At 42.3% G+C, this 13210-nt stretch overlaps 1 protein-coding gene across 6 annotated transcripts in view; it reads left to right on the top strand.

The window, feature by feature from the left end:
- The window catches only part of SHROOM2 (shroom family member 2), a 982778-nt gene that overhangs the window by 844696 nt on the left and 124872 nt on the right, over window positions 1-13210 (top strand). For all 6 annotated transcript variants that reach the window (XM_069639121.1, XM_069639118.1, XM_069639117.1 and 3 more), the window contains one exon: window positions 3304-3852. In XM_069639121.1, coding sequence (XP_069495222.1) covers window positions 3304-3852 — 549 coding nt within the window. The remainder of the gene's footprint in view (window positions 1-3303; window positions 3853-13210) is intronic.

Below are 13210 nucleotides of genomic sequence, written 5' to 3'. Positions count from 1 at the left end.
TCAATCAGTGCTTGCACGAGGGAGACCGAGAAAAGAACTAGGAATGGATGCAGCAATGGCTTTTGCAGGAACATTTATCTATGATGGCAATCCCCACAACATAGAGGCTAATCACTATCCAAACTCCAAAATGGTCAAAAAGGCAGACTGCAAGCCCTAGAGCAAGTGTGCTTGCTGCTTTTTTCTGTTTCTCAAGTCCCCCCGCCCCCAGATTCCCCTCTCAATACAGAACCTGAATGGGGGCTTGTCCCTGCCAAGGCCTGCTGTCCCTATCATCCATGAAATCACAGCAGGGGGCGCAGTCCAACCCGGTGTGCTGTGCAAAAGGCATCTTTGGAGTATTCTTCAAGTCTGTCACTCCACTTTCCATTTTACAGTAAGAAAAACAGAAACTCTGATGGGCTGCTTGTTCTCTTGTTGGCCTCCAAGGAAAACTGGCGAGCAGCGAGATGGTAAGGTTGGAGAGAGATTCTTCTTAAAATAAAAAAAACTCTTGTGCGGTAGGATTTTCTCAGTAAGTCAGGTGATGAAGGAAGGTGCTTGAATGGTAATGTGATCAGCAACTGTGCTGTGTGTTCTTCGTTTGTGGCTTCTTTTAGGATGTGCTGAATCCATTGAGCCATGGTTGAGGGCAGTATTCTTGCAGAAGAAAATCTTTGTCCTGTAAGTGAATGGTTACAATGTGGACTCCACAGATGCTGGCGGTAGAATCTGTTACCACCAGGAAATGTTCTGATGAGTACTTCTTGGCGGTGTTAGTTTCGCTTCTTCTGAGCTGTTTAATTAAGTTAACTAAACACCCAACAGCTTGGCGCTCATTGGTGTGCCACATTGTAAGCCTTCTTTATTTGTGCAGTGTTAGGTAGCGAATATTGTTGAATTGAGCCTCACTCTAGTCTCTTGTGTGAAGGTGTACATATCATTGACAACACCAACACAAATGCAAACCCATGTTAACAGCCTTGCCATGACTATCTAATCTCAAACCATCACCTGCGCTCCACACTTATCTGGTGCATTATATTCATTGTCTGTGGTGGGAGTTGATTCTTAGGCTTTTCAGTACTTCCAACACAGTTTTGAGAAACAACCTTGGTTGGGCTTCCATAATTAAATACATCAGTGAGCGAATGCTAACTCGAGGCACTGTTCCAGGTTGGTGTCAGACCGTCCTCAGTAATTCCACATGAATCATTTGCCAAATGTGAGGAGCATGATAGGGTGCAGCAATTATCAGATTTCTGTAGCATTGTCCTGGCACACATGGCATAAAGGCAAGAGGCTGGGATGGTATTCTGCTTCTAAAGCTGGGTTTGTCGATTTTATGACAGTTCAGCCTATGACGACATTAGCAATCTGTTTCTGGAGTCGTTGGGACACTCACAGGCCTATTTGTGTGTTGTAAATCCCCACATTTCCTGCAGCAGTTTACTGCTTTGCACAAATCCCACCTTTCGTTAGCATGTTATCTGTTCAGCTGTTGGCTTGTCCACAATGGGGCCTTTGTGAAAAGAACGGGCGTGTACCTTTTTTTGGAAGTACTTTGTTTGCCCATAGCTCTATAATGATAAGGTAGATGTTTTCCTAACTCAACAGTGATGAGCCCATTCTTAGGAAACATGCCGTCTCATGCAATGTTGATTGCAAGGATCAGCATTTTCGCTTCTCCAGATTGGCATGCATTTTGCCTGACCTAAATCCTTTTAATTCGAAAGACTTTTCATGTTTGTGTATGCTACACTAAGTGTATTTATTTGTATTTTCCATGCAAGGTTGGCTGGTGGCACCTGTATTTCCTTTTGTACCAGGTGTGCATGTTCTGTAACTCCTTTGCCCCCCCTGACTACTTCCCCCTTAAATTACCCATCAATCCTTTACTTGTATATACACTTAGTTATGCAGTGAATAGGTATTATGAGTTTGCAAAGTATGTTTACAAGCCAAAATATATTATATCACAGCCTTATTGCATGTCTTCTTTGCTGACACAAATCAAGACCTGCTTTGCTTCTGTGGAAATACCTTAGACTCCATGAATGTTTTGATCTATCTCTACCTCAAAAAATTATAGTACTAAATTCTCTCTTGAATTTCTTAATTGCAAGTGCTATGATAATGGGAGTCTTCGTTCTGCGTTCAGAATTTGCATTTGTATGGTAGTTTGGTAACTAGTCAATCCGATGTATGCAAAGTGATGTTATTGACATGGATGCAGGTAATGATGTGGATACAGCAACCTGAAGCTCTTGTTGAATATTTCATTTTTAGTTTTTGCCTCGAAGCAAAATAGTTTGTTAGGGACCGCGGTAAATGACGGATGCGTATGAATGCAGACTCATCTTAACCATGTTTCTTGATTTCCTACCTTTTGTATGCTTCTGGGGTTCTGATTCGCTCAAAGGCGAACATTCTGTTTGTGTCTTAGTTGCAATTGGTTGTCTCTGCTGCCATTTTAATGGAAAGGATCCCAGACAGATCACTCCGTCTCAAGTTAGGAATGCAGTGTGCGCTTAAGTGTTAGGGAGGAGGCGAGGCATTCCATTCGATTGTGTAGTATGTCTAGCAAACAAGTAAAATAACCAATTAGGAGGATTGTGTACTCCACTACATTTCTGATATTAAAAGTCCTTAATTGAAAGTTAAACACTTTTTTCAAACGATAAAGCAACAATTGATTGTACACGATGTACACATTTTGCGAATAGATGTCTTACTAATGCTTTGTTAAAGGTACCTTTGAGCACAGTTCTTGACAAATGAACATGTGCACCCCTTTAAGTAGAGCCTTGTGCTTCAAAACAGCAGTGCAAATGATCAAGCAGCAACAGTTTGCAATCGGAAAGGAGATCTTAGCAGTTGATCAATGCAGACACCTATGCCAATGTGCAGTAACTTGGGCCTCGGGTGTATTAGGCTTAGCCCTGATTTCCTCTTTTATAGCAGCACCAAGATTATGAAAGAGGTCCCTTTGCAGATATGGTTCCACAGTAAGTGCTGGATTAATTGGTCATTGCGGTTAGACTGACTCCAAAGCATTCGGTAGATTCTGAAGCCAGTAAAGGGCTATGTAAAAGATGTTGCACGATGCCAGCTTTGAAAAAATTCAAAGTAGTGCAGCCATGCGAAAAGGTTAAAGAGAGATAGGTGGCAGAGAAGGGGCAAGATCTGGGAGCACATCAAACACATAACCAGTGGTCGTTTGTCTGCCTGTAGAGAATTTTTGGCTGTTATATGTATTTTATTGCCTAAGAAATGTAGGCGATCATTTATTTTAATGCAACTTATTTCATTTATTTTCTGCAGGCTTGAAAGGGTGATCAACAACACATCGGTGAAGAAGGTCCCCATTAAAATTGTCCATTCTGAGAGCAATGCAGAAAAGGAAAGCCGACAAAACCTGCTGAGTGCAATTGAACCACCTGCCTTAGTCCCTCGCCTTGAGAAAGACCAGATTAAAACGCTCAGCACATCTGAGCAATCCTACTCCCGTTTCTGTGCCTACACAAGGCAGCATCCTGAAGCAGAGATTCAAAGATATCCCAGAATGATTGACTCCCAGTCAGTTGAAACATTGGGGAACAGTATGAAGGACACTGATGGTTCAACACCTGTAATCACCTATGTAATGGCCAAAGAAAAGACCCTTGAAGACTTTAAAACTGAGGAGTTGGCTAGGGAAATTGTGGTTAAAGATAAATCTCTAGCAGACATTTTGGATCCCAACATCAAAATGAGGACAACAATGGACCTCATGATGGGAATCTTTCCCAAAGATGATCATCTCTTAGAAGAAGCACAGCAGCGCAGGAAGTACCTCCCCAAAGTTCCTTCACCAAAGCCTGCAGAGGACAGGTGAGTAGAGATGTTTTATGAACAGGTGTCACTTTTCTGAATGTCATCTCTGAAGAGGGATTTGTTTGATATTATGGGAACAAAATGGGAATAAGAACATAGTTGTGGCATAAGCAGAATATTGTATCAATTAAGACATTTTTTTTTAATCGGTTTAATATACCAATGAAACATAGGCAAAAGAGGAATGCATATATATTACAAGCCTCCGGTAGCGGCCCTGTCGTTATGGTTAAAGTGCTCAACCGATAGGAAGAGCTTTTTTTGGGTGGTTTATAACTTCTCCCTCCCCCTAACGAATCCTAACAAAACTTTGCAAAAAAAAGTATATGGCCTGTCAGATTGATCCTGCAAAGTCTGGTGAGGTGTCATGAAGGAGGGGCAAAGTTATAGGGAGGGATTCCAAAATGTGTGGTATTTCTCATAAATGCAATGGAGAAAAAGAAATTTGCTCACACCTACAGCCGAAACCGCTGGACGGATTTTCACCAAATTTGCAGCAGGAGCAGCGGCTTGGTCCTGAAAGTGTGCTTTTGTAAATTTAGTGTAAATCTGCCGAGTAGTTTTTTGAAAACTGCCAAAAAATAGGTCCAAAAGAATGTGTGATATCTGGGTTCGGTCCGCTGACTCACTTCCCTGTTCGGTCTGCAGACGGGCCGACGTGAAGTCCGCGGACATCGGACATGCTTGCTGATTGGCAATGCCTGCCATGTTGGATTTGCATATAGCCACCGGTATCTGTGGACAGCGCAGTAAAAACATATTAAAAAACACAACATTGCACTTGCAAACTTATCAAACAATCTCTGGGGAAATGAGGGGTGATGTGGTTGGGATGAAATATGGCCTTAAAAAGCATATAAACAGGCATTTTTCTTCTCTGATGTCCGTGAACAGTCCGGGACAGCACTGTGATGTCCGGAGCATCTCAGATGTTCGGGGGCATCTATACCTATTTGTGCATTGTTTGTGAACAGCAGTTTTTAGATGGATTATAACTTTGACGCCACTCAATGAAACTTTGGGAATTTCATTCTAGAATTTGTTCCAATAAGTTTTGGAAATTGTGGTGCAGTTTCGTCAAGAGGGAACAAATCTGAGGGGGGTCCCAAAATATTGTAAAGGCTTTTAAATGTGGTGTGCCATTTGATGAATTTGCACAAAATCTAGATATAAATGGTTTTGCAAAGTTAGGTGGGATTTTGTCAAGAGGGGGCAACATTAGTGTGGGTCTCAAAATATTGTGAAGGCTTATAAATGTGGTGCCATTTGACGAATCTGCACAAATGTTTGCAAAAAGATTTAAGATCTAGATATAAATGTTTTTGCAAATTCTGGTGGGACTTTGTCAAGAGGGGGCTTAATTAGAGAGGGGGTCTTAACATTTTTAGATGGCTTATAACTTTGTTGCTATTTGACGAATGTGGACAAACATTTTCATAGAGATAGAGACCCAACCTTGAATGTTTGTGCAAAGTCTGAATGGATTTTGTCAAGTGAGAGCTAAGTTATATAACTATTGTATGTACGTACATTTTGACACTTTAGAAAAAGGAGCATTGGTAAGGACCTGAAAGCATGGTTTTGCAAATGTCTGTGTTTTATTTTTTGACAAGTGTCATAATGTAGATACAAAAATAGTGATATACCTCTGGTGACTGAGGTATAGCCTATGGCCATGGGCAGTGGCCAGATTGTCAGAGTCATGGCGTAATGTCATGACCCGGACAATCTGGCTACTGGCCATGACCACAAGGGAAGACCAATGGGGATAAAGTGGCCATGTCCACCAGGAACTGGCTATTTGGTAATATTTTTTGAAATTGAGATAGGTTTGAAAGGGAAGAAAATGTGTTCTTGTGGTAATAAGGTCATAGGGTTCTCTCTTTACCTTCTGCAGGCTGCCATGGAAAGTGAAGTCAGGGGTTACCATAACCTGAGTTTCTAGCCATGTGTATAACAGTTTTGGCCAGCTTAGAAAACTCAGGCTCAACTCTAGTTTTCTCTAATGTACGAAAACGATATGGCTGCTCTACAGTATCATACTCATTTTAACATCCAGTACCATCAATGCCCATGCTTCCATCAGTCTTTCCACCAATTCCATTTCTGTAAACAATAATCTTATATTGTGTCTGGTTGTTCTGTGGGGCACACATTAATTATGGTCAGGTTTGACACCTTCCCGTAGAAACTGTGTAAACCCAATTAACAAAGCCTTTGCCAAGGTTTTAATTTCAATATTTTTAAGGAAATGGTCTGCATAATGATGACAAGTCTGCAGGTTTGGGGGTAATTACAATTAGGGCTTGACTGATGTCCAGCGGCAGAAATCCTTCCTGTTTTGCTGCCACAAACATCCACAACATGTGTGAGGAAGGTAGCTGACCAATTCTGTTTCCAATACTCAACTCGTAATCCATAAGAACCAGGCACTTTAACTGATTTTTAGTTTCAGTGCATTTTGTGGTTCAGGTACATCTAGCAGGAACTCGAGGTAATGCATCAAATTATCATTCACTCCCTTTACTGGGACATCCTCACAGAAATCTTCAGTCGGGTGATCACCCTCAATCACACAAGTCCTGTACAATTTAGTATAATTATATGCCTGCTTCATTATCAACGATACCTTGTTTGTCTGTTTTATTATTTGTATTGCACACCTGACCCAGAGGTATTTGGGCGCGAAGGCATAAAGAGGGTTGTAAAGCTTATGTTACATGGAGCACAAGAATGAATACAGCTGAGGTTACAATGCTGTATGTATGAACAACAATAAGCAGTAGGGCAAGTAATAATAGTACAGTAATATACAGTAGGCATCAAAAGTCACATACATAAGACAAAAAACAGTGAAGTCGCATATATACAATAAGTACTAGGAGGATTGCAGGTAAAGTAAGGTCAAACGTCTTGTTCCTTTAGCCAGTGAATCAGACTAGATCTGAATTGTGTGTAAGGTAGATCTTCCCTTAAGGCAGGGGGGAGGGAGTTCCAATATTGTGCTGCTTTGATAGGGAAGCTGCTCCCTCCAGATTTAGTATGCTTAAATCTGGGTACTAATAGTAGATTCAAGTTATTTTTTCTTAGGGGACGAGAAGCTGTTTGTCTGGTGAATCTGGCTGTAAGGTATTGTGGGGCAGCTTGGTTAAGACATTTTTGTGTTAAAGAGGCATTTTTGATGAGGATTTTATCTTTCGTCGAGAGCCAATTAACGGATCTCCTGAGGTCAGAAATATGGGCATTTTTGGGGAAGCTTAGGGCAGCTCTCAGGGCATGGTTTTGGAGAGTCTGAATTTTGGACGTAATGTATTTATTGCTGCCTATGTACAAGGCATTGCAATAATCCAGCTTGGATAAGATTAAGGCTCTCGCTAGAGTAATGCAGTTGTTGGGTGAGAGGAACTGCTTAGCTGCCCTGATCAACTTTCAAGTGTAGGAGGTAGCTGAGGCCATAGCGTTTGCTTGTTTACCCAAAGGTAAGCGTACAGTCTATGTAAAAGCCGAGAGTTTTAACTACCTTAGCCACAGTAATGATATTGTCAATTGTGAAGGATGCGTAGTTAGGACCTAGTTTTTTTATGTTGGATGGGGTACCTAGGATGAGAAGTTCTGTTTTGTCATAATTCATGCATAGACAGTGAGAGGCCATCCATGCCTGGATGATGAGGTAGACTCTGTTCACAAAGGCCAAATCCTTTTCGTAATCTCCCGTCAACGGTATGAGGATCTGTGTATCATCGGCAAAATAAGTGTAGGTGATACCTAGACCATCTAGATCATCGAAGAGGGGCTTTGTGAAAATAGTATACAGAGTGGGAGAGAGGCAGGAGCCTTGGGGCACACCGCATGATATGGGTGCAGGGTCCGCCGCTGTTAGAGGGGAGAAGACTCGCATTGTCCTATTATCCAGGAAGGACTGGATCCAGGTGACTACCTCTTGAGAGAAGCAGGCCACAGAGACCAGGTGGTTGCAGAGTATAGAATGGTCTACCAAGTCAAACGCAGCTGAAAGGTCAAGGAGTAGCAGGAGTTCCGTCTTACCTTTTGTCTCTGTGTGTCTATTTGCCTTGAGGTCGGAGTGCAGTCTCCATGCCATGCTGAGGTCTGAAGCCAGACTGACTCACTCCTAGAAAGTGGTTTTGTTCCAGATGATACTGGATTTGTAGATATGCTACTTTATCCAAGATTTTCAATAGAAATGGCACTGTTGTTATGGGGCGGTAATTAGTGGGGATGGAGGGGTCCCGGGTTTGTTTTTTAAGGAGAGGGAGAACCCAAGAATGTTTTAGGTTTCTAGGTATGGTACCTGAGGTGTATGAGGCGTTTATGAGTTTGGTGATAAATGGGGAGAGTTCACGGGCAGCGTCTTTTATGATTTGGGCTGGACATAAGTCGCCATGACAATTAGACGGTTTGAGGGTGAGGATAACTTTTTCGACTTCCTTGATAGAAACTTTGTGAAAGTGGAAACTGGGGGTCAGAGGGGTAGGTGGGGTCCGAGAGGTCTGGGGTGGTGGTATGGTGTTTGTGACAGTCGTGAGAGTAGTAGCATTGATACCAGTCTTAGGGGCAATAAGGGTATCTTTTTTTTATTATTGATCTTCACCTGGAGAGTTGTTATCGTGTTGGCTAGGGCATCTTGTATACTCATACACCAATTTTTGTCCTTGATGCAGGAACTGGGAACTTGAATGGGGGACTCTACCTCTTTAAGGATGGCAAACAATTCTTTGGTATTTGATTTGGCTTGGGAGATTCGGGAGTTATATGACGTTTGTTTAGCTAGGGTAATTTCTTTTTGTATAGGGAGGCTAGTTTGTTCAGGTTATTTTTGTTAAGGTCTGAAGGGTCTAATCTCCAGGTTTTTTCACTTGGACGTTTCTCTTGTCTGATTGCTTTCAGATGGGGCATAAACCTTGACCGTCTATTGCTCAAAGAAGCATCCAAAAATTCTCACCTCTTTGTTTGCAATCAGGCCAATAATTTCCCTGCCTTGTCTCGAAGCGCATACATTCTCCCTTGGATAAATTGAATGTTTTCCTTTTTATATGGTTTTACTATATTGAACTCTGATTTTATAAGCAATTGTTTATAGTATGTACTTCGCTTTGATGGCACAAATTCCGAATAAAGCTATATATTTTCAAATAAGTTGATCATACTACTGAATGTGGTCCAACGACATCAGTCAAATACATTCTGTCTCTCTCATTGACTTTTAGAAGCGTAACTTGTGGATGCAACAAACAGTGCTTTTTCCCTCCTACTATGTATTTTTCCTGTGGGTTTTTACTCTATCGCTTTTTTTCTTTTTTGCATTCAAATAAATAGTCCCCTCCTTACAACTGCCTTGCGGCTTGCCATACCATTTTCTTGCTGTTTACTGAACCTCAAGTACAAAAAAGGCCTGTGTTCTGTGACGATTCTAAGAATGATGTCGCTCTCCCCATGGGGGGAACCCTCTCGTGTTGGGCCAGGGCAGTGCGACTGCTACTCAGTATTCCCCCTGGGTGTAAGTCCCAAAATATATACTATAGAAACAAAATAAGATCACAAGAGACACAGAGATGGATATTAAACAGAAACATTTTATTATTTATAGCAGGGGAAGTCCAGCTGCTCACTAACAAGCGAAGGCCCCCTAGCTCTAGCACACACCGACACACACTACCCCACTCGCTCCTCTACTGAACAGAAATCCACTGTTTATATGTAGTGGCATTGACGTACATTATATGCATAGAAGCATTTCATAGAAACGGCATGCTTCTGCTTACCTGCATACATTTCCTCATAGCATGTACTGTGCTGGACATATTCTGAGAAAACAAGGCATATTGTGCGAACATTCTTGTCTTACGTACAAATCCACCGTAAAAATAAAAAACATCAGTCTTGCTATCTTCACAGTCAAGGCCGTTTCTCTGTGCTAAAGAATAGCTGACTGTCTGCCAAGAGACACGTTGTTATAATAACACCTCTTTCCATTCATAATGGACAAAAACAGACCACATTTAGCACTTAGAAACTCGAATTTGTGCTATACATGGTAACAAGTACAATGCATTATATCTTTCGGCATGGCTCTCAGCAAATGTTGATCCATGATAGCTCAGAACAAACCGTAGTGCTAAACAGAGTTTTAATTAATTAATGGATTAGCTTTATGCTAACCAAGAAAATGCAGATTCACATGGGGGCGGTGCAATCTCTGAGGAGCTGTCGGGGGAAGGTTCTCCTTGTGGGGATAGGGACGCTCATTCTACACGGTCACACCCTTTTCACATTACACATCCCATCCACGACATACACAACACATCCCCGACTTCACCTATGTTGTATTGTGACTCCAGCCCCAACTACTGAGATGAATAAGAACCAAGGAGTGAAGAGGATTACACCTGGAAAAACAAGAAGAGCCTGTGGGCCTCGTTTTCATCCAGTGGGCCCTGTAAAAACTGAAAACAGACCAACATAGCCGTCGAAGTGGCCCAGCCAGAACCAGAAGACGACAAGGCGGAGAGCCATTAACAGTGGCTTCCAGGAGGCCGAACTGACCAGAAGGCATAAGACCCTTACGATGAGGAGAGAATATTCCTGGGCAGTCCTGCGGCTTCAGTACCAAAGTTAGAGAGCAGTTGACGAGGCAGTGGCACGACTTCCTGGGGGAGGTGGACCGTGCAGTCCAACAACTGTGCTGAAACTGCAGGGAGCCTTGAACCGCAAAACTGCTAGCCAATCAGCAAAGCTAAGGAAGGCCAAAGGAAGCTGGGAAGAGACGCCTACTGAGCCCATGAATGTTGGATACCATGCATGGATGTCTCAAAAGGTAACTGTGAGTACGGGTGGTCCAGTAGGGACGGGAGCGTGAGAGACTGGTCCCTACTTCGGGCCTGGTCAAGTGACAATAGAAACCAAGTGAACTGTATATCGGAAGTTTGCCATGTTGGTAGGGAGAATCCCTCTATGCAGTGGCAGGCATGAGTCCACTGAACTTTTGTCAGTAGAAATATGTCACTCGAGCCAAGCAAGTAACTCCCCTTACAGAAAATGATAGAGGAGCTGAGTCAATTGATTGGCAATGCGAGAATGAACTCGGAGAAGGGAGAGATTCTCCTGGTTCAACAAACAAGTCTCGGTACTTGAGGGACATTGAAATCCTGTTTGTCCTTATAGTAGGAGTTAGTCATCCTCCTAGTCACCCTTCTTATTTTGTTTTCATTAAGTTGTGACAAGGCTAGAGTAGGAGTTAAGAATGGAGGTCTTGAACTTTCAGTATGGACGTCCTGGCGGCATGCACCCACACTTTTCTTTCCTCTTTTAGGGATAGCCAGGCATTTCCTTTTAAATTAAATAAAGTACATTTTGTAATGGCACCTCTGACTCAGTCTCCTACCTCCTAGCACTGTCACAGTTGCCTCAGCCAAACCTTCCCTGATGTTGGTGTTAGCCATTTGATAGGATTGTTGCTTCCATAGACATTTCAATCTTTTTACTGTGTCTCGACTTGTCAGCAGCAACCGGAGTTTATGTTCCTTTCGGAACTAACTTAATATTCTGCACTCTGAGACTATTCGAGGGGCTAAAAGAAATAGTCCAAGACCTACCCGAGAAGGGATAATTGGTCCTGGTACGTGTTTTCTCTGCAGAAGCACTAAATCTGATGTGTACAATTGCAGGAACTGGGCCACTGTCCCTCCTTTTAATTTTGTCTCCCAGACCATTCACGTTCCAGGTCATAACCTTAACGTCTTCTACATCAACCATGAGCAGAAACAGAACATATTAGCCCCTTCCCAAACTCGGAGGAATAACATGCTATTACTTGATTCAAGGGAATATGTGCATGTATCTGAATCTCCTTTTTACTACATGTACCATATTCTTTGGACTCTTGAACTCCTTAGCCCAACCAAGACCATCTCAGCTAAAAGTACCAATTTCAGCCCCAAGAAAATAACCATCACATAATCCACTTCCAAATCCCTGAATCATGAAGTATGGTTGCACTAAACAAAACATCAACATCCATGTTTCTCATCCATCAATCTGCTTGAACATAGAAAACAACCAGAATATACTCTCCTCTTAAATAAGTAGCCCCTGGAGCAATGCACACTATGCTTCTAAAGCACCCCTTCTTCATGCTGTGTCTGTAGCACCAACTTCCCCACTATTCAGACCATGCATGCCTCCATTGTGACCTTTCTCGTCTCAGATCTAGTTTTCTTCCTCTTTGGAGTCAAAAGCGCTCTGATCTTGAGAAACAACCACATCCGATGTTATAATTTTTGGGTTATTAGTTCAATAAATGTCTCGTCTCTTAACATTTATTGTTGGTGAACGAACAGTCTTAATCCTGGAGGCGAAATCTTCTATCCAGATCCATAGATAAACTTGTTTTGAAGCTGTAATTTCCTTAGCTACTGTTTAACTTGATCAAACTGTTTCCTCTATCTTTCAACTCTTACATTATCTGAAAAAATCAACAGCCAGTCTGGCCCATGCTGTACTGGGCTTTTGTTGCAGGCTGCCTGTAAAATCACATCTGCAACAGTAGTTGGGCCTAGGGGAACTCCTTACAGCGGTCTCATCGCTGGGTGTCTCTTGGCCCTTTCTGCCAAAAGCAGATTAGAATGTCCTTTTGTCTTTAGCATGCTCATTATCCATTCTTCTCAGAAGGGGTCCACATGATGTCCCTGCCTCCCTCGTATAAGCTGACCACCCTTATCCTGTGGCTTGTAGCGTGGCCTTCAACAGCTTCCTCCCGTCTCTAAAAGTCTTGTTTTCTTTTCCAGTGTTTACATTTCATTGTTTTGTCTTCTCCACTACTTCATTTGGCGTAGTTATTTTCTCCACAGCCTCTGTGATGTGATACTTTTTCTGAGATTTTGTCAAGGTCCGTTATGGCCAACTTTACTTATAGGCCAACTGCATTAATACTGCCCTGTTATAGTACTTGTGTTATCAAGTACTGCTTTAAGGATGTCGTACAGAGATGTCTTGAATTCCACCTTGGAGGAAAGAAACAATATCTACGTTGAGCTTCCTTCATGCTTTTTGGTTTTCAAAGAGTGTATTCTTGCATTTTTAAAAGGGCAACTACTCTACCTCTTTCCCCCATCTTGATTATTTCACCCTCAGTATTTCTAAAACTGAGCCGCAAGAAGATTCCGTCGCTGCCAGTTAGACGTCGAAGGGGTCCCGGAAAGGGTCCCTTTATTCGAAAACAAGCATCCATCAGCTTCTCAGTTCATGGATGGACTTAAATTTCAGGAATAAATCTGGAGCCTAAGTTAACTCAAACATTTCTTGTATTCTGTCCCTCTTCAAGGTATTTTCCATTACAGCC

Source organism: Ambystoma mexicanum, chromosome 7q (assembly GCF_040938575.1).
Source record: "Ambystoma mexicanum isolate Mex_15411 chromosome 7q, UKY_AmexF1_1, whole genome shotgun sequence".
Classification (NCBI taxonomy): Eukaryota; Metazoa; Chordata; class Amphibia; order Caudata; family Ambystomatidae; genus Ambystoma; species Ambystoma mexicanum.
This window is presented reverse-complemented; position numbering and strand designations above follow the sequence as displayed.